The sequence below is a fragment of the Mycothermus thermophilus genome (assembly GCF_041956435.1).
Source record: "Mycothermus thermophilus strain CBS 625.91 unplaced genomic scaffold VTJ04scaffold_7, whole genome shotgun sequence".
Taxonomy (NCBI): domain Eukaryota; kingdom Fungi; phylum Ascomycota; class Sordariomycetes; order Sordariales; family Chaetomiaceae; genus Mycothermus; species Mycothermus thermophilus.
In genome coordinates this window covers 617,579-634,411 of record NW_027191433.1, presented here as the reverse complement: position 1 = coordinate 634,411, position 16,833 = coordinate 617,579, and the positions used below count along the sequence as shown (strand labels likewise).

At 56.7% G+C, this 16,833-nt stretch overlaps 12 protein-coding genes across 12 annotated transcripts; 4 read left to right on the top strand and 8 right to left on the bottom strand.

Annotated features, from left to right (window-relative positions):
• Positions 1–6: 6 nt before the first annotated feature.
• Positions 7–1,877, bottom strand: VTJ04DRAFT_9779 (uncharacterized protein; the record flags this gene model as incomplete). The annotated part of the gene is made up of 2 exons (XM_069368362.1): positions 7–285; positions 1,047–1,877. 2 exons carry the CDS (start codon positions 1,875–1,877, stop codon positions 7–9), a joined length of 1,110 nt encoding a protein of 369 aa, XP_069214514.1.
• Positions 1,878–3,037: 1,160 nt separating this feature from the next.
• VTJ04DRAFT_9778 (uncharacterized protein) lies at positions 3,038–3,733 on the bottom strand (the record flags this gene model as incomplete). Its single annotated transcript, XM_069368361.1, has 4 exons — positions 3,038–3,337; positions 3,434–3,508; positions 3,615–3,653; positions 3,710–3,733. 4 exons carry the CDS (start codon positions 3,731–3,733, stop codon positions 3,038–3,040), a joined length of 438 nt encoding a protein of 145 aa, XP_069214513.1.
• Positions 3,734–3,799: 66 nt separating this feature from the next.
• Positions 3,800–4,051, bottom strand: VTJ04DRAFT_9777 (uncharacterized protein; the record flags this gene model as incomplete). The annotated part of the gene is made up of 1 exon (XM_069368360.1): positions 3,800–4,051. One exon carries the CDS (start codon positions 4,049–4,051, stop codon positions 3,800–3,802), a length of 252 nt encoding a protein of 83 aa, XP_069214512.1.
• Positions 4,052–4,557: 506 nt separating this feature from the next.
• On the top strand, positions 4,558–5,082 carry VTJ04DRAFT_9776 (uncharacterized protein; the record flags this gene model as incomplete). The annotated part of the gene is made up of 2 exons (XM_069368359.1): positions 4,558–4,591; positions 4,715–5,082. 2 exons carry the CDS (start codon positions 4,558–4,560, stop codon positions 5,080–5,082), a joined length of 402 nt encoding a protein of 133 aa, XP_069214511.1.
• Positions 5,083–5,171: 89 nt separating this feature from the next.
• VTJ04DRAFT_9775 (uncharacterized protein) lies at positions 5,172–5,414 on the bottom strand (the record flags this gene model as incomplete). The annotated part of the gene is made up of 1 exon (XM_069368358.1): positions 5,172–5,414. The coding sequence occupies one exon, from the start codon at positions 5,412–5,414 to the stop codon at positions 5,172–5,174; it is 243 nt and encodes an 80-aa protein (XP_069214510.1).
• Positions 5,415–5,639: 225 nt separating this feature from the next.
• VTJ04DRAFT_9774 (uncharacterized protein) lies at positions 5,640–6,533 on the bottom strand (the record flags this gene model as incomplete). The annotated part of the gene is made up of 1 exon (XM_069368357.1): positions 5,640–6,533. One exon carries the CDS (start codon positions 6,531–6,533, stop codon positions 5,640–5,642), a length of 894 nt encoding a protein of 297 aa, XP_069214509.1.
• Positions 6,534–8,950: 2,417 nt separating this feature from the next.
• On the top strand, positions 8,951–11,029 carry VTJ04DRAFT_9773 (uncharacterized protein; the record flags this gene model as incomplete). Its single annotated transcript, XM_069368356.1, has 1 exon — positions 8,951–11,029. One exon carries the CDS (start codon positions 8,951–8,953, stop codon positions 11,027–11,029), a length of 2,079 nt encoding a protein of 692 aa, XP_069214508.1.
• A 42-nt stretch (positions 11,030–11,071) lies between these two features.
• On the top strand, positions 11,072–11,405 carry VTJ04DRAFT_9772 (uncharacterized protein; the record flags this gene model as incomplete). Its single annotated transcript, XM_069368355.1, has 2 exons — positions 11,072–11,212; positions 11,256–11,405. 2 exons carry the CDS (start codon positions 11,072–11,074, stop codon positions 11,403–11,405), a joined length of 291 nt encoding a protein of 96 aa, XP_069214507.1.
• A 53-nt stretch (positions 11,406–11,458) lies between these two features.
• On the bottom strand, positions 11,459–12,486 carry VTJ04DRAFT_9771 (uncharacterized protein; the record flags this gene model as incomplete). Its single annotated transcript, XM_069368354.1, has 3 exons — positions 11,459–11,752; positions 11,806–11,865; positions 12,478–12,486. The coding sequence occupies 3 exons, from the start codon at positions 12,484–12,486 to the stop codon at positions 11,459–11,461; spliced, it is 363 nt and encodes a 120-aa protein (XP_069214506.1).
• A 424-nt stretch (positions 12,487–12,910) lies between these two features.
• On the bottom strand, positions 12,911–15,198 carry VTJ04DRAFT_9770 (uncharacterized protein; the record flags this gene model as incomplete). The annotated part of the gene is made up of 3 exons (XM_069368353.1): positions 12,911–13,806; positions 13,867–14,618; positions 14,987–15,198. The coding sequence occupies 3 exons, from the start codon at positions 15,196–15,198 to the stop codon at positions 12,911–12,913; spliced, it is 1,860 nt and encodes a 619-aa protein (XP_069214505.1).
• Positions 15,199–15,249: 51 nt separating this feature from the next.
• On the bottom strand, positions 15,250–15,504 carry VTJ04DRAFT_9769 (uncharacterized protein; the record flags this gene model as incomplete). The annotated part of the gene is made up of 1 exon (XM_069368351.1): positions 15,250–15,504. One exon carries the CDS (start codon positions 15,502–15,504, stop codon positions 15,250–15,252), a length of 255 nt encoding a protein of 84 aa, XP_069214504.1.
• A 300-nt stretch (positions 15,505–15,804) lies between these two features.
• On the top strand, positions 15,805–16,608 carry VTJ04DRAFT_9768 (uncharacterized protein; the record flags this gene model as incomplete). The annotated part of the gene is made up of 1 exon (XM_069368350.1): positions 15,805–16,608. One exon carries the CDS (start codon positions 15,805–15,807, stop codon positions 16,606–16,608), a length of 804 nt encoding a protein of 267 aa, XP_069214503.1.
• Between the last annotated feature and the right edge of the window lie 225 nt (positions 16,609–16,833).

Below are 16,833 nucleotides of genomic sequence, written 5' to 3'. Positions count from 1 at the left end.
AAGGCACTAGGTGGCCGCAGGAAAGAAGAAAGCGCAGATGCGATGTGGAATTGCGCCGTAGGTCTCGGATCGATGGGTATCGCAATCCGGCGATAGTTGATTCAGGCCGTCTGATGTGAATTTGGGCTGATCTGATCCGAGGAATGGGAAAAAAAGAGCTTCGTGTCCTTTGGAGGTTGGGACAGGGGAAAAAAGATATTCAAGGAGGTAAACCGAGAGCGGAGGAGGGTCCAGCAGCGCCCCGTCAATGCGATCAACAAGGATGACGAGACACCCCAGACTACTCTGTACAAGTAGGTAGAGTTAGTCGGGCAAGTGGATAAAAAAGACCGAGATGGTCCACAGGAAGTCAACTAGAAAATTCGACAGCCAGCAGAGAGGGTGGCTGTCGCGGTGTTGGTTGATATTTGTGAAGTTGTTGAGGGGAAGTCCGAGATTGAGATAAAAGGGGGACAGGACACAAGGCAGACGATGAATGAATGGATGGATGCTCGAGTCCAGCTTTTTCAACAAGACAATTTCCTTTCTGCAGAGTGGTAACTCGCGGGTTCAAGCGAAAGTTGGCTTGCGTGCTGCGCTGCAAGCAGGGATAATTCCCGCCTCCACCCCTGCACCCTCACGTCATTCCATGCCGATCCTGGAACTCGGCCTTGCGCCGCTGTGGCTTGCTGTGGCAAGTGTTGGCCGTTAGCCCGTCACATGTGAAGAAGGCTGCCTCGCTCGACACAAGTCACCTCCTCTAGCTGTATCAAATGGACAAGTGAGTGGATAGGTTATTGAAACATAGTAGAGTCCAAGTCATATCCCAAACATGGGATGATCCAAGGTATGTCTTCCATCCCTGAGCAGACCTCGTGTGAAAAAGATTAGACCAGACACGACGCCAAACACCAATGGAACGACATCCCATACTGCCTACCTACGAGTATATATCTACCACATCTTCCAGCCATCATAGTAGTCATAGCCAAGCCCATACCGAGTAAACCACAACCTCAACTTCCCAACTTCCAACTCCACCATCCCCTTTCCCCACCCCCCGGAACATAATGTCTCCCACACTTGCTCAAATCCCCCGGCGTCCTCATCCAACAATAACTCGTCCGCCCCTCGGGCGCGGGCGGCCCAAACTTCCGCACGAGCCCGCAATACTCCCTCCCCTCCCCCATCCACTCCGTGAGATGCCTGTACAACTGACACCTCTGGACACCGCAAAGCCGGCAAAACCCCTGTCCTCGAATCTTCAGTTTCTCTAGCCCAGCCCCGGCCGTAACCGGCGGGCACAAATACCACGCCCACTCCATATCGTTCGGCCCCGTGCGCCCCTGCGTCAGCGGCACGGTGCCGTGCAGGCGTCGGTGGATGGCGTAGAAGTGCTTGTTGGTCAAACCGAGACAGGTGCTGTCGATGGGGTCGAGGTGGTCCATGATTGCATAGTGCAGTTCGACCGGGAGGTCGAGGAGGGTGAGGGTTGGCTGGGAATTGGGATGATGCCGCTTCACGGGTTGGTGGGAGATGAGTGATTGGGAACGGCGCGGGGGAGGAGGCAGGCGGACGAGTCCTCGGGAGCGCGGCCGTGGTGGGCTGGGTTGATGATGATTGGTGGTGGGTGGTGATTGTGCTTGTTGTGTTGGCAGCGGTGGGTTTGATGAGGTGTCGCTGCCCAGTGAAGCCGGTAGTGGGCTGAGAGTTGAGAGGAGAGTGAAGACCGGGGATGGAAGGATGTACTCATAATGAGTCTGGGCTCGGCGCGGTGAGCGCTTGTTGAGTCCCGTAGGACGAGGCTGTTCGAGTCCATGGTCACCCTTGGAGAGAGGTGAAGTAGAGCTCTCCGGGAGGTTTAGGACATGACGAGGAAAGACTGTGACCTCGGCCATGGCACCGAACTGTCCACACGCGTGTCTTGGTGACTCCCTGACCTAGGTACGAAGTACCTGATAGGTGTGTAGTAGGTTGGCTGATAATTTGTGATCTGGGACGAGCGCCTAGTTCAACCCGACTGGGCCTCAACTACCGCGAGCGAAGTGAGGAGTGCCGATCGGCCACGGCTTGGATATTGAAGACGCCTCACTAGCGAGCTCATGCCACCTGAACAAGTCAGCTATGGTAATACGAGCGCGTCTTAGTCAAATATCCGTGTTAGATATGTTTAATACTGGGACAAGAGACGGGTCGGCTTTGTGGTCAGGAGATGTCGAGTGGATGTGGGAGGTGTGGTTGCGTCCAGTGGCGGAAGGGAAGAAGGGACGGAAGTGGGCCGCATCGACCAATTGGTGCTCCATCCGACAGCGTGATGCGGCCTCGATGGCAAATCCTGGAAGGATCCTGGCATCAGTTGGCACCGGTTGACAGCGTCCCAGAGCAACCTTGGAAAGATTGTACATCGTTTCCTTTTTTCAGAGAGAATAAGAAGAAGGGGAAAAAAAATCAAATTACAAGCGATGCTTCAATTCTTTCCATGGCATCATTCATCACTTCATCTAAGCTCCCAGGATATGCCATGATCAGCCTGAGTCCCCAATGGCTCATTGGGGGAAAAGATCCGCCAGACACTTCACTCCGGACAAGCCGGTCCGGACTCTCCACTTGGAGACTCGGCAACGTCCATGGACATTCTGGAAGCTATTAACAGAACTCTTTCCCAAGTGACGGCGGAGAGAAAATACCCATTGGCACTTCAGCCATCCACATGAGCCGACCGCATTCAGTCAACTCCGGAGGCCAAGGCTGAGCCGGACTGGCAGCCGCAGCGGAGTCGGATCCGTGTCCAGCCTGGCAAACAAACCTCACCAGTGTGGGGAAGAAGACCGCTTAATACGTAGTAACTACCAGATTGACGTCCGGTCAGATATATCCGTCCGCCATCCCCCCCAAAAATGAATGGCGGTTTGTTTTTACAATTCAAGTTCAGCCCAACGCGATTCCCACACCGTTGACGAGCAAAATCCGCTCTCAAGGTACTTCTCAACAATAACAACAACAAACAACAACAACATCAACAACCAGCCAACCAATCTCCCCTTCCTCCTTCCCCTCCTCAAATCCCAATCCAAATCAACATAATCACCACATCCAACCCCTTGCCCTCGCCGTCCCACTTGAAGCTCCACATGCCATCCGTCTTCTCGTTCCAGTAGCCGCCCGTGGCGCTGTGCATGCCGCGCTTGCCGCCGTGGCCCTTCTTGCTGGTGCCCTCCTCGGCCGACACGCTGGTGCTGCTGCTCGAGCTGGTCGGCACAAAGTGCTGCACAATGGTGCTGTTGATGGCGAACTTGTACGACGGGGCCGTCGCGCCCGACGGGGTCGCCTCGGCGATGATGGCTTTGAGTAGTTTGTTCTGTTGTGGTTTGTCGTTTGGGGTCAGCTTCTGTCTACCTTGCTTGTCTCTTCCCCTGTGATGGATGTTGAGGACAAAGGAAGGGGATATACGTACAACAATCGTCTCGTTCCATTGGGCCGTCTTGGGGTGCTCGTAGTATTCGACGCCCTCCATCACGCTGTTGCAGACCTGTTATTGGGTCGGGGGGTTAGCCTCCATTTGGGGCTTCTTGGAGGGGATGCCGCCTTTTGCGGGACGAGGCGGAGAGGGAGGAGAGGCATGGAAGGCGACGCACATCGTTGGCAATCTGCTCGAGGCGCTTCAGGGGGATCGGCTGTGAAAATTGGTCAGCGCAGATGTCTTTACTAGGTCTGAGATGCGTCGACATACCGAATTGGTGGTAGTCTCAGCCATTGTGGACGACGAGGGGATGTGGACGACGGTTGGGCAATTGGAGGAGGGGTAGCGGTCAAGGTTGAATCAGGTCTCCAGCGAGGGGATCGACAGTCTGATGGCGGCAGGAAAATACCAATGCTCGCCTGCTGTATCTAAACAAGACGTCTGCGTCGTGAAGCCGTACCGACAGGCGTGGGATGTGGGGATGTGGTGTTGTTTGGTGTTGTGTTTGTCTTGCGACGCGCCCGTCTCTGTCGGGTGCCTGATGCGGCTGGGTCCCGTCTCTTGGGCGATAAGGAGGTTACCGCCGATAACGCCACTGCACCAAAGACACATCCCCACCACCCACCAGCCACAGAATATCAGCCTCAGCACTCCAGCCTCAACTGCTGCTGGAACCAGGACCCCTCCCCAGCGCTAAAATGTCCAAAACGGGAGCCAGTCAAGGTCGAAACGGGACCCACGTGCAATGCTCCGTCGCATCGCGCATGCAGCAAACCTGGCGGGGCCCGCCGCCACTGACGTCCAGGTTCCGCTTCCTCAGTTCCGAGAGCGCGCTTGATCTTTTTACATCTTTCCATTGTCAATTAACTTGTTTACTTAAAAATTGTCCAGCTCTCGAGCAGTTTGCGACTTCGGACATCTACCGGACGGCAGATACATATTACCTCAACACCTGGACACAGACACGACACGCTGCGGCATTGATCCGGACATCAATTGACCTTCATACGCATCGCAAACTACAGACAATCAACCACCTCTTATACACATCCAGCTTTCTCTCAACACCCACAACCAAGCCCTCGCCCTCTCCAACTCCCAACAACCCAACCGCTACAATGTCGAGCCAACCCCTCCTCCAGACCGCGCCAGGTTCGTCCTTCTCTCCTCTCTCGAGAACCTACCCAATCACCTCCCTACAACACCACCAGTTGTCTCAACTCAAATTTCCACCCCAACACACCAACAACTGACTGACAAATGTCCAACAAACAGGCAAGCGCATCGCCCTCCCCACGCGCGTCGAGCCCAAAGTCTTCTTTGCCAACGAGCGCACCTTCTTATCGTGGCTCAACTTCACCGTGATCCTCGGCGCCCTGGCCATCGGCATGCTCAACTTTGGCGACCGGCCCGCCTTCATCTCGTCCTTCCTCTTCACCGGCGTCGCCATGGCCACCATGATCTACGCCCTGATCACGTACCACTGGCGCGCCAAGAGCATTCGAATGCGCGGCCAGGCCGGCTTCGATGACCGTTTTGGTCCGACGTTTTTGGCCGTGATATTGTTCCTGGCCGTGGTGGTGAATTTTGTCTTGAGGATTACCTACGTGCCTGAGGAAGGGGGGAAGGCGGGGCAGCCGTGAGGGTGAGGACACGGAGAGAGTTGGGAAGATGGGTGGTTTGGAGTGGGAGTTGGTTGATGGTTTGGGTCTCTCTCGTCAGGAGGTGAGAGCTAAAGGAAAAGGTTGACGGTAGCATGTATGATACTCTGGGACGGATGGATGGGGGGTATGGCGGGTATTGGAAATGCCGGGATCCAGGGAAAGGGTGTATATATCGGTAAAACACACATTGTCTTTTGGATATCCATTATTGTTCCTCCGATGTCCGTCACGCTAGCGGCGTGATGATATGTATTGGCAGTGCGGCTGTGGCATTTGTCCAGGGTGCCTAGTTGCGAAAAATAAAACTCCATGTCTTAATCGATTCCAAATCCCTCTTATTCCATGGCCTGTAGTGGCAGACTCCGTCCACGCCGAAAAGAAGTCCCGTCCCGTCTATGTTTGAATCAATGCATGTCCTGGGTATCACGCCGTCCTGGCTCCCACCATGCCGACAAACCCTCTAAGAAATAACTTCAGTCCAAATGCCGTGACTGTCTCTTTATCCCCCCGCCTCGACCCAACTCTCCCCAGCCCTCCTATCCCACCAACCCCATCTTCTTCTTCCTCAAATAATCAATCTGGCCCTCGTTGGTCTGCACCGCGACATTCGCGACGCTCAACAACTCCCTCACCGGCACCCGCGACAACACCACCGTCACGTACGCCGTATATCGCATCCTCGGCGGGTTAACCGCCTGCTCATGAACCGTCGTCATCATCCCCGTCCCCTGCTGCTGTGCCGACGGGCTGTCCATCGTCTCAAAATATCCATCCTCCTCTTCCTCTTCCCCTTCCTCTTCCCCATGATCAGGCAACACCGTCTCTTCCACCACCATCTCCTCCTCCTCCCCGTCCCTCCTCCCCTCTTCAACCACCCCCACGCTTTCGCTCACAACATTAAACTGCCACCACTTCTGCTCGCTCTCCCCGATCCTCCTCCGCACCACCTCGGCGATGGTCACCAGCTTGTTCGCCGCCCCCGCGCGCGCGCACAGGATCACCACCCCGGGTTTCACCGACAGGTCCCAGGCGCTGAAGCGGCCCAGGTGCGCCAGGCAGCGGTCGACGTGGGCGCGGATGCTGGTCGAGGGCAGGACGGACAGGGGCTTCACGTCGTAGCGCGGCGAGAGGAGGGTGAGGAGGGGGTGGTAGGCTTGTTGGTACGGGCTTGGGTTGTTAGTGTTCTTTGGATTGGGGTTGGGGTTGGTGGGTTGTTGTTGTTGGTGTTGATTATGGTGTTGTTGTTGCGTGTGGGAGTTGAGATTGTTGTGGTTGTGGTTGTGGTTGTGGTTGTTGGCGGCGGTGGCTTGTCGTTTGTTGGAGGGGCCATCTTCGATGAGGGAGTCGGCGTCGCTGGGGTGTTTTCGTTTGGTAGAGGAGAGAGGGAAGGGGGCGGAGGGTTGGAGTTTGGCTGTTGATGTTGTTGCCATGGTTGTTGAGGGCTCTGATAAGTTAGATTGCAGGGAGAGATGGGACTGTTTGGTGTGGGAGAGATGGAGTTGTTTGGGGTTGGGAGAGAGTCGTCTGCAGTGGTGGTGGTCTTGCTGGATGTAAAAGTCGCGAAGGTGACGAAATGTCTGGACGCGTTGGATTGGCAGTGGGGTCTGGGTTGGATGAGCAGGCAGGAGTTTGGGTTATCGATATCAATCCCTATCGATAAAGGCCAGGCAACTTTATCTCTGAAGGTTGGGAACTACACTACTACAGAGCATTTGAATGTACAGGTACTTAGACTCTGGATTTTGGCTTTGGCATTGACTAAGCAGTAAAACTTGGAGCTTGGGTTGGAAAGAAGTCAAGGTTTAGGTATCTTAATAATGCGACATTCGCCAGCGACTTGGGACTCCTCGGGCCCGTGATACTTACTCAGTGTTGAGGTGTCGAGGTCGTCGTGTTGCTCTGTTGCCTCGGAGTGACTTCCAACTCTTCCGCTCTTGTCGCCTGCCGAGTTAGGAACCCGGGACCGCAAACAGGAAAATCCCATGCTAGTACTTTTCGATTTCACATCTTTTCTCCCAGATCTGGAGGCCCAGGACAACTGCTCCAGCCACAGCTCAAGAGCCACAGGATCCAATCGGTGTGGCCTGTGCTGCTCCACCGGCGACAGCTGGCGTTGCGTTTCCATGTGAAATACCATTACAAACCCGTTTCGTAATTTCACGTCAGCCTGGAATATGCAAAAGTACCGTTTCACCGGTCACCAGAGAAAAGCAAAAGGCATGTGCCTTGGGCCTTGGCGAGACCGTGTTGGCGGCGGGCAAACTGGCGGCAAAGTGTCCGCAATCAGACATCGGCCCCCCCTAGCAGGTGCTAACAAACCAGTGGACGGGCGTCACCGCTCGCACAGTGCTGTCCAACATGAGACGCGCCGCAAACCCAAACGCCCGATAAGGGGCGATGCATCGCTGCGTCGCCGTGATTGTGCCACTCGGACATTTATATAACAACTCCAATCTGTCATCCAGCCTTGTTATCATGGAAGTTGACATCAATCTCCGAGTATTAGTAGTTACTAAATGGAGTACGTACACTAGACACCTCATGCTGTGATGTGGAAGTGATGACAATCTGAAAGGCGGAGCAAGTGACACCTGTGTTGGTGAGAGCGGTGACCAGATGCACCTTGTCTGTTGTTTGTTTGTTGTGTTGTTCACGTTCTGGCTCAACCAGCTGCATCTGTTTCCGGGTCCGGGTTCCATCCCGTCCATGGAACAAGTGGACGAAGTTTCGGGATTCCCACCCTCAGGTCACTTTGCGTGAAAGTGAGGTGGATTCCCTGCGGCTTGCTCACTCGCGCCAAGAAGTCTCGGATCCACTCCCCCCAGACCAAACCAACCAGACCCTAGGGACATCACCAATCAGAGCTGGTCTTGCCTCCACAGCTCCCTTTCTGGATCTCCCTGGATGTGGGCCCGCCCCCCTGTTGCCTTGCATTCATTGCCCAGAGCCCCATCCCATCGCCAAAAGGCCGCCAAAGGCAAAGGTCGGCCGGTGCCAGGCTCGCATCGGGTCGCATCTCCCCCCAAACACAATCTCCCCCAGCGCCAGACTCAGCGCTGCCGTCCTCCTTCTCTCCCCCTTTCAACCACCGCCTGAGTGCATCCTGAGCCAACTCTCCCAACCTCTCTTCACCAGGCAGAAGAGAGAGCGGAATCCCAAACCTGGGCATTTTACGCTGTTTTCCAACTTCGCGCACTCCTTTCTTCTTCTTTCTTCTATTCGCGACCGTCGCGCTCCCCTTTTCCTCGCCCTTTTGTCGCTGTCGAGGCTTTGACTAGCACTCGCGCGACCTGATCCCCGAATCTCACCTCCTGCTGCTGCCGCAGAAAGCGTCGGCGATCGCAGTGACTCCTGTTCGCGACAGGCAGACCTTGGCTGGAGCCAGCAGCTTCCGGGCGAGTCCAGAAGTGGCGCCAGTTGCTGCTTGCCTTTGCCACCTGTGGACCCCGTTTCTGCTTGGCCTGTCTCCTGCCTCGCTCGGGCCTCCCAGGACGCCTCTGACCAATCCGGAACTCTGTTGGTGGACCCCGACCCACTCGGCACACGGACCACCTGTCATCCCAGAAAGCCGGCTGACGGCTCTTGGCACCTGCTGCGCCGTTACGTCAGCTTCGCCTCCGCGTGTGCGTGTCGTCGCATTGCATCGCGCCAACTTGGGACTTCAGTCCAGCCATCCGCCATTGCGCCTTCGTGTCGCAAATCCCGACAAACAAAGAAACAACACCAAAGCAGGCAACCTGCAAACCGCCGCCCGCCGCATCCCAGACCAGTCAGTCAGTCCGTCCACGACGTCTGACTCTCCTGGCGCTTGCGGCGACACGCGTGCCACCCTCCCCTACGCATAGACATGTCCATGTTTCGCTTCTGGGCCTCCGAGTCCCGGGGAAGCGAGAGGTCATCCTCCGAAGATGCCACACAGCGACGCGATCGCTGCGATCGCGAGCCCATGGATTCCCAACCCTCAAGCCCCATCACTCCAGGCAAGCGGCGTCCGGACTTTGTCGACACGTCTGCCTGTGCCTACCAGCCAAACAAACGCGTCAAGACGGAGGACCACCATGGCAGCTCCCTGCCGTCCCCGGTCTCAGCGACCGCGGACAGGGAGGAGATGCCCGCCGCCATGTGCCAGCAGAGCCAGCGCCAGTCGGTTGATCTGGATGCCGTGAGGGAAACCATCGAGATGCAGTTTGGGCTTGAGATTCTCCTCAAACACAAGGAGCTCCGCCTCATCAACCAGGAGCTGGCCCGGTGCCAGATCGCGCTCGAGCAGTTGAGGCGTTGCCATCTCATGCCCTATCCCGTGCAGTGTCCCACGCCGCAGCAGATGCTCGACATCGCCAGCGGCAAGGGGCCCGCGCTCAAGCCGGCCGGCGGCGAGGCCGTGCCGAAATGGGCGCCGCCCTTCGGCGTCGTCGAGGGTCCGTATGCCCGCCATTATGCTAAGTGGCTGATTCCCGATCCCGTGTTTGATGGTATCCAGCCCGAGCACGCCGTGGCCGACGGAACTCGCGCGCGGGCTGGCGTGGAAGGTAGGGCGACGAGGAACAGCGGCATGTCGGATGCGATCGCATCCCTCAAGGGCCGCCCGGTCCGCGGCGTCGCCGGCCAAAAGCTGCACGCCTTGTCGAGTGGATATTCGCAGCCCCGGGACAAGCAGCTGGGTTGCATACTCAAGCGGCCCGATGGTGTTATGGTCAAGCTTGTGTGCTTGGATTGCCACCGCTGGGACTTTTCGAGCACCCAGGGTTTCATCAACCATTGCCGTATCGCTCACAAGAGGGAGTTCAAGAGTCATGACGCGGCTGCTATCCAGTGTGGTCAGCCCATCGAGGTGGACGAGACGGGTGCCGTGGTTGGCGAGGAACGCAAGACCGCGCCGGCAGCAGCAGCAGCACCCGCGCCTACCGGTTTTGCTCATCCTCTGACCCGACCCGACACCCAGGGCGATGCCCAACCGTACAAGGCGCTCCTTGCGCGCATCAAGGCTTCCGTCGAAATGTACAAGGCGGGCAAGCTGCCAGGTGTGAATGGTATCCCCGGTGCCTCCAAGCAGACCAGCCAGAATTCGTCTCGTGAAGCGCCCCGTGACTTGGTTGCCTCTGCGGAAACTCCCTATCTGTCTCAGCTGCTGAAGAAGAAGAACCTCGGTGGGAACTTGAAGGAACAGGTTGCCGAGGCTAAAGCGAAGGTGAATCTGGATTGCTTCGAGGACGAGAACGAAGACTCGGACTCGGACTCGGACCACTCCGCCATCCCCAATCCCTCCCAGCACAACACCCCGACCACTTCCGCCATGTCCATGACGACAACGGGCGCGCGGACGCCGGCCGTCATGCGAGTCCCGTCGCGGTCTGGCGCGCAGCATCCCGACACTCCAACTGCTCCTTGGGCCGGCGCCGCCGCGCACGGCAAGGGCCAACAACATCACCAGCACCACCCTTCCACTGACACAACCGATGCGGCCGATTCTCCCCGCCTCCCCGAAACGCCCATGTACGACGCGGACGAGATGGAGGAGGATGAGGTGGAGCTGAGCCCCAACACCGCGGTCAGCAACAACGCGCCGTCGCTGGTTAGTGACGACGGCGAGTACGACGACGACGACGATTCCTCCTCGGCGGACGACGAGGACGACGACGCGTCGTCTGCTGCCGCGGGGTGCAGGGAAGACGACGATCCCGCAGCCGCGGGCGAGGTAAACGAGTCGGACGTGGCCGAGATTAATATCGAGGATGAAAGTGATGGGGCGGCTGCGGTTCATCATCATCACCATCACAGGGCTCCGACGAGACCGGTGGCCAAGGCGCATGTGAGGCATCATCATCAGATTCTGAGCAAGAAGAAGGATGAGGCGAGGCACGTCACGTTTGTGAGTCCCACGCCGGTGCCGACGCCCAAGAAGAGGGGGAGGAGAAAGAATGTGTGATGTTGTTGATGATGATGATGATGATGCTCTGAACCGAACCGGATGAACTTGGATCGACCGTCTTTTTCCTCATGGCGCCATCACACGAAGTTCGCCAGTTACCCCCAAAACCAGTTTTTAACTTTTTCTTTTTACCTCTCTACCTGGGCGGAGGCGGCGGCGGCAGTCGAAAATATCTTTTTAGTACTCATTTTTTTCGGGTTTTTGTTTTCGGCGGCTACTAAAGACGAGTTTGCGAAATGAAATACATGCTTTTAATCACGATTTGAACTTTTTCTCTCGGAATGGCGGAAGGGGGGTGGTTAGGCTGTTTGAGTTTTTGTTGTTCTTCGTTGTTACTTTTGGAGTTTGGCCTTTGTTTTGTACAAGAAGATGAAGGAACACAACACACGCACAACACGCATGGACACTGCCACCAGAGAAGAGATGCTACAGCGGGCGAGATTGATGGGATGTTGAGGATGGAGATGGACAGGTGGTATTGTTGTTTCTGTTTTTATTTGCCTGAGTTATTGGGGGATGGATGGAGAAGGCGAGAGAAGAAGATGGTTGGTTGAGAGAAGTGGATGGATGATGGATGGGAAGGTGGGTGAAGAGGATGATTGATGATAATCGATGCCGGGGCGGCTTGTTGTTTTTCGAACTTAGGTAACCGCGGATGACGAGAGGCAGGAGAGAGGAATGGAATGGAATGAGATTGTGGGAGAGGTTAGGTGAGGTTACCTAGGCTAGGTTAGGTTAGGTTATGTGAGATGGTTATGTCAACTTTAGCGAACGGAGCAGAGCAGAGCGAGCGAGTTTTGAGTTATTGGGATGACTACCTTAGCTGATTTGGCCTGGATGGAGAGGAAAGGAAAATGAGTTTTTGATGTTAATGTTTCTACCTGGTTCCCTGCCTGACCCGGCATTCGTTCGTGGAGAGAGTATGTGCCCTATCGAAGTAAGTGCCTATCTATGATCGGCCTTGAGCTGTGTCTACTTTACATCTTTAGCAGTGTAAGGTGGTCCAAGCGGGGGAAGGGGTAGAAGATAGAAGATCTCTCTCTCTCCCACCTTCTCCCTCCCTCTCCCTGTCTGTCTGTCTGTCTCATGGGGGCCGCTCCATCACATCATCACTCACTCACTCACTCACACACTGCCGAAATCCATTCCATGTTGGATACCTGACTTGGGTGTCTTATATATAGGCACCTCCTCCATGCATACACCAATGTGCATCCTTAAATAAGTGAGCCTATTATATGCCAGAGCCTGAGCCCTTCCGAGAAACACTCGCGGTACAGAACTACTTAGCCATGCAACCAGGAGCACCAGAGTCAGAAGAACCAAGGCATGTCACGCACATAACATGTCGGCACTTGTATCGCCATTTATTTTTTTTTTTCTTCCATACTTGATATATTATTGTATGTGTTCCACCCCTCTCCACGACGATAGACTCAACTCACATCCTTCATTATCTTTTTTCCCTTTCAGCCGTATCATCAACTCGGCCGAATACATACATACATAGCCCAGGTGCCCGCGAGCCAAGTCGCCTGATTACGCTAATATTTGTATACCTGCCCTAGCTTAGTTACCTAACCTGCCCGTAATTCCCATGTTATGACGCCCAAGAGACAGATTGACAGGCACAACAAAACCATGACTCTCTGCAACAAGATATAGAGAGAGTATGTGTCTGTGTGTGCAAGCAAGAGAGTGAAGAAACACGTCTCCCTCTCCCTGCCTCCCCGATCCAAGCCACGCAAAAACAAAACGTACAAGCCAAGCCTCCCCTTTTCTTCCGCCCATCCATCCACCCACTCCGGCCCCCCTTAACTCCTCATCACCCCCAACACACCCCCAACACCCCATTCCAATTCCAATTCCTCCTCCTCCTCACTCAATCTCGACATCAATCTCCAAATCCAACGCCCCAATCACCTCATCATCCATCAACGGCTTATGAATAACCGGCAAGCCCTTCTTCTCCTCCTTGCTCCGCTGCAGCTCCTGCAGTTTGGCAATGTGCGGCAGGAGCGCGGCCTCCCCTTCCCCTTTCTCCGCGGCGGCTGGCGTCCCAGACCGACTCCCATTTTGACTGCCATTCTTATTCCCGTTCGCCGCGGCGGCGGCAGCCGCAGCACGAGCTTGCTCCCTCGCGCGCGCACGCTCCATCAAATGCGCCTTGCGCACCGTCTCGGCGTTCTTGCGGCGGTTTTCGAGGTTGAGGAGGGCGAGTTTCTCCTGCTGGCTCAGGGTGCTACCACTACCACCACCGGCACCACCGCTGGACGCCGCGCCAGCGGATGGTTTCTTGGGGCTGGTCGTTGACGTGGCCGATGGCCCAAGCTTGAGCTGCGTGCGGAAGGCCAGACGCGGGACGTCCAGAGAATCCAACTTCTCCTGCAGCTTGGCCGCCTGCTCCTCGTCGCCGCGCTGGCGGGCGAGCTCGAGCTGCTTGGCGACGGTTTCGCGCTGCGTGTACTTGGCCAGCAGGGCGTTTTGGCGGCGGAGCTTTTCCGAGACCTCCTGGTCGGTCCACTGGCGGTGGATGAGGGCGTTGATGTCGGCGATTTTGTCGACGAGGTCGGGCTTGGAGGGGACGGGCAGGCCTTCGGAGAGGCAGACTTGCTTGTAGCGGTTCCATTCCGCCTCGGTGAAGGGGCGGTCGGAGCAGGTGATGAAGGGCCAGTCGCGGACGGCCTTGCCGTGGGCGGCTTTGACGTAGAGGTCGACGACTTGCTGGTGGCCGCGGGCGTCGGTGAGGGCGTAGGCTTTGCCTTGGGTGAAGCCTGGAGAGAACAAGTTTAGTGAGGTGAGGCAAGAAAGGAGTCGAGAAATGAAAAACCTACCCTTGATGACAGCCATGCGGTACACATCCTGGCGGGTATTCGGATCCGGGCCGATGTTGATACGGACGTAGCAGCCCGTGATGGCCTTCTCGAAGCCAGGGTACAGCCAAACCTCGGCGAAGCGGGAGCGACCGAGGCGGATGCGCTCGACATCGCGCAGCTCGGCCGGAGGGGCATCGCGACGGTCGGGCGAGCGGGATCGGCGGCGCGAATCCCTGTGCCAGTCGTCGTCGTCGCTGCTCCTGGGCGAACCGCCGCGGCTGCGGCTGCGACTGCGGCTATACGACGAGTCGCGGTCTCTGCGACGACGATCTTTCTCCCTCTGGCGCTCGCGCTCGCGCTGCTCCTTGCGGTTGGATCTCTCCTCGCGGGCGCGGCGCAGGGTGTCCATCTTGTCGCTGCTCTCGCCGGCCTTGGTGCGGGCGCGGGCGGGCTTGCGCGAGGACGAGGCGTCGTCGAGGTCGGCGATGCTGGCCTTGCGCTTCTTGCTGTCCTTTTCCTGGTTGACTTTGAGCAGGCGCAGCATGCGGTTCTGGCGGATTCGCTCGTTCTCCTCGCGGCGCTCGGCCAGGATCTGCTCGCGCTCGATTTCGCGGAGGCTCATGATCTGTTCCTTTTCCTCGAGGGACTTGAACAGGCCCTCGACCGGGTACAAGGGCTCGTCATCGTTGCGGGGCTGGGGGGCGTCCGAGTCGGAGTCGGATTCGTCCATGGGAGCCGACATTTGGGAGGAGGGAGAGGCGGGAGGAGAACTGGGAAGAGGGGCCATGGTGGTTAGCGGAATGTTGATTGTGAGTTGAGTGATGAGAGCGTTGAGAGAGGAGAAGTCGGTTGTTTCGCAGAGTGTGCGGTCGGTGGGAGTGTGTAGGAGAAAGAAGTCGAGAGATTGCAAGATCGCGTCGTCGCAGAAAGGGTTTGAATTGAAACTCGACTTTGGGTGTGGGTGTGTCGCTGCCTCGGGGAATCATTTGCCCTCGTCGTCGTCGTTGTCCTGAATTTGCAGGCCAACCTGAATAGAACAATAGACACGCACAATGGCAGCCCCCGAAGCATAGACCACCCGCAGCAACTTCGTCGCGGACAAAACCAAGACAATTAGACACCAAAGGCCAACACTCACGCTTCGCCCTCATCCTCCGACTCATCCTGGCTTCTCGCGCGGCTCTTTGATTTTCGAGCAGAGGCAGACTTGTTGGCGGCGGATTTTGACGACGAGGCCGGGGGCGGCGAGGGAGAGCGGGAATCGTCGCGGCTCATGTCCATGGCCTCATCCTCGTCGGAGGACACGTCGCCGCCGGCCAGGGCCAGCAGTTCGTCATCGACATCGGACATGATGGCGGTGGTGGTTTGGATAAGGGGGAGGACGGCAAGGACGGCGTCGGGTCAGGGGAGACGGAGACGGAGACGGCGAGGAGCAAGAAGAATGAATTGGAGCAAAAGGGATGTCGGGGATTTCGAGCTGGGTGGAAAAGGAGGGGAACGGATGTCCGGAGGTAGGGTGGCGATGTGGGAGGAGCGGATGATGGAGGCGGCCTCTTTTTTATTGACGAGGCGCGGCTTCGCGATGGACCATGTCATGTCGCGGATAACTAAGTGAAGTTGAGGCGAGTCCCTACCAACTAAGGCAAACGGTAACATTTGCGGCCAATTTCTTGGCATTGCACCCTGACGGCCGCATCCTCTCTCAACCCTCTCAACCCTGACACTGACCCTGATAGAGAGGATCGAGGCCAAGACGAGGCTGTAGTGGGTCCGAAAGAAGCTTCACATGCCAAGACAAGGCAGGAACTCTGAGCTCCATCAAATCAGCCCACTTTCCGCTTTCAACCTCAACTTCACTTCTCAAGACACACCACCACCACAAAAAACACCAAAACATAACACAGAACAAGACTCGACAAGACAGCAACAACAATCCAATTCAAATCTACAATAACCATGGCCTCCCTCCGGCCCATCCTCCCGCCCCTCCGGCGCCAATTGATCTCTCCTCTCCTCGCCTCCACCCGCCAACTCTCAACCTCTTCCTCACATCAACAACAAGACCAACAACAACCACCTCTATCAGCCTCTCAACCCAACAGCAACCCACCACCCCCAACTGCCCAACCCAACAACCACCACCAGCAACACCAGCAACACCAAACCCACCAAACCAAAGGCAAAAAGCCCCTCACCCCCTCCCAACAGCTCTTCCTCTCCCGCGCTCTCCGGGTCAACCAAGCCGGCGAACTCGCCGCCACCCTAATCTACACGCACCAAACACCCCCCGTCCTAGCCCGCGAACCCCACCTCCGCCCGCTAATGCAACACATGTACGCCCAAGAAGCCGCGCACCTCACCACCTTCAACACCCTCCTCGCGCGCCACCGCGTCCGCCCGTCCGCTCTCTACCCCCTCTGGTCGGCCCTCGCGACGGGGCTCGGGTGGGCAACCGGCGTCATGTCGCGCGAGGCAGCGATGGCGTGCACCGAGGCTGTCGAGACCGAGATCGGGGAGCATTACAACTCGCAGATCCGGACGTTGTTGGAGATGGTGCGGGGGTGGGAGGAGGAAGGGTATGAAGTCGGCGACGAGTTTCGGGAGCTGATTGAGACGTTGCGGAGGATTCGCGACGAGGAGCTGGAGCATTTGGACCATGCGGTCGAGCATGACGCGAAGAAGGCGGAGCCGCATTGGTTGTTGACGGGCGTGATAAGGTTGGGGTGTAGGGGCGCGATTTGGGTTAGTGAGCGTGTCTAGGAGGACAGAGAATAAAAAAAGGGGGTTGTGGAAGGGAAGTTGGATTTTTGGGATGTGAGTTGTATTACAGTGGGCTGTCTATGCTGCTGCTGCTGTACCTAACCGAAGTCCTTGTGTATATGTGTAACTACTCCGGATGTGGTCGGGAGTGTTGGTTGACGTCGACACCCCCAAGCGAGAGCAATAAAACCAGGAATTAAACGGCATACAGAAAGACATGGCGAG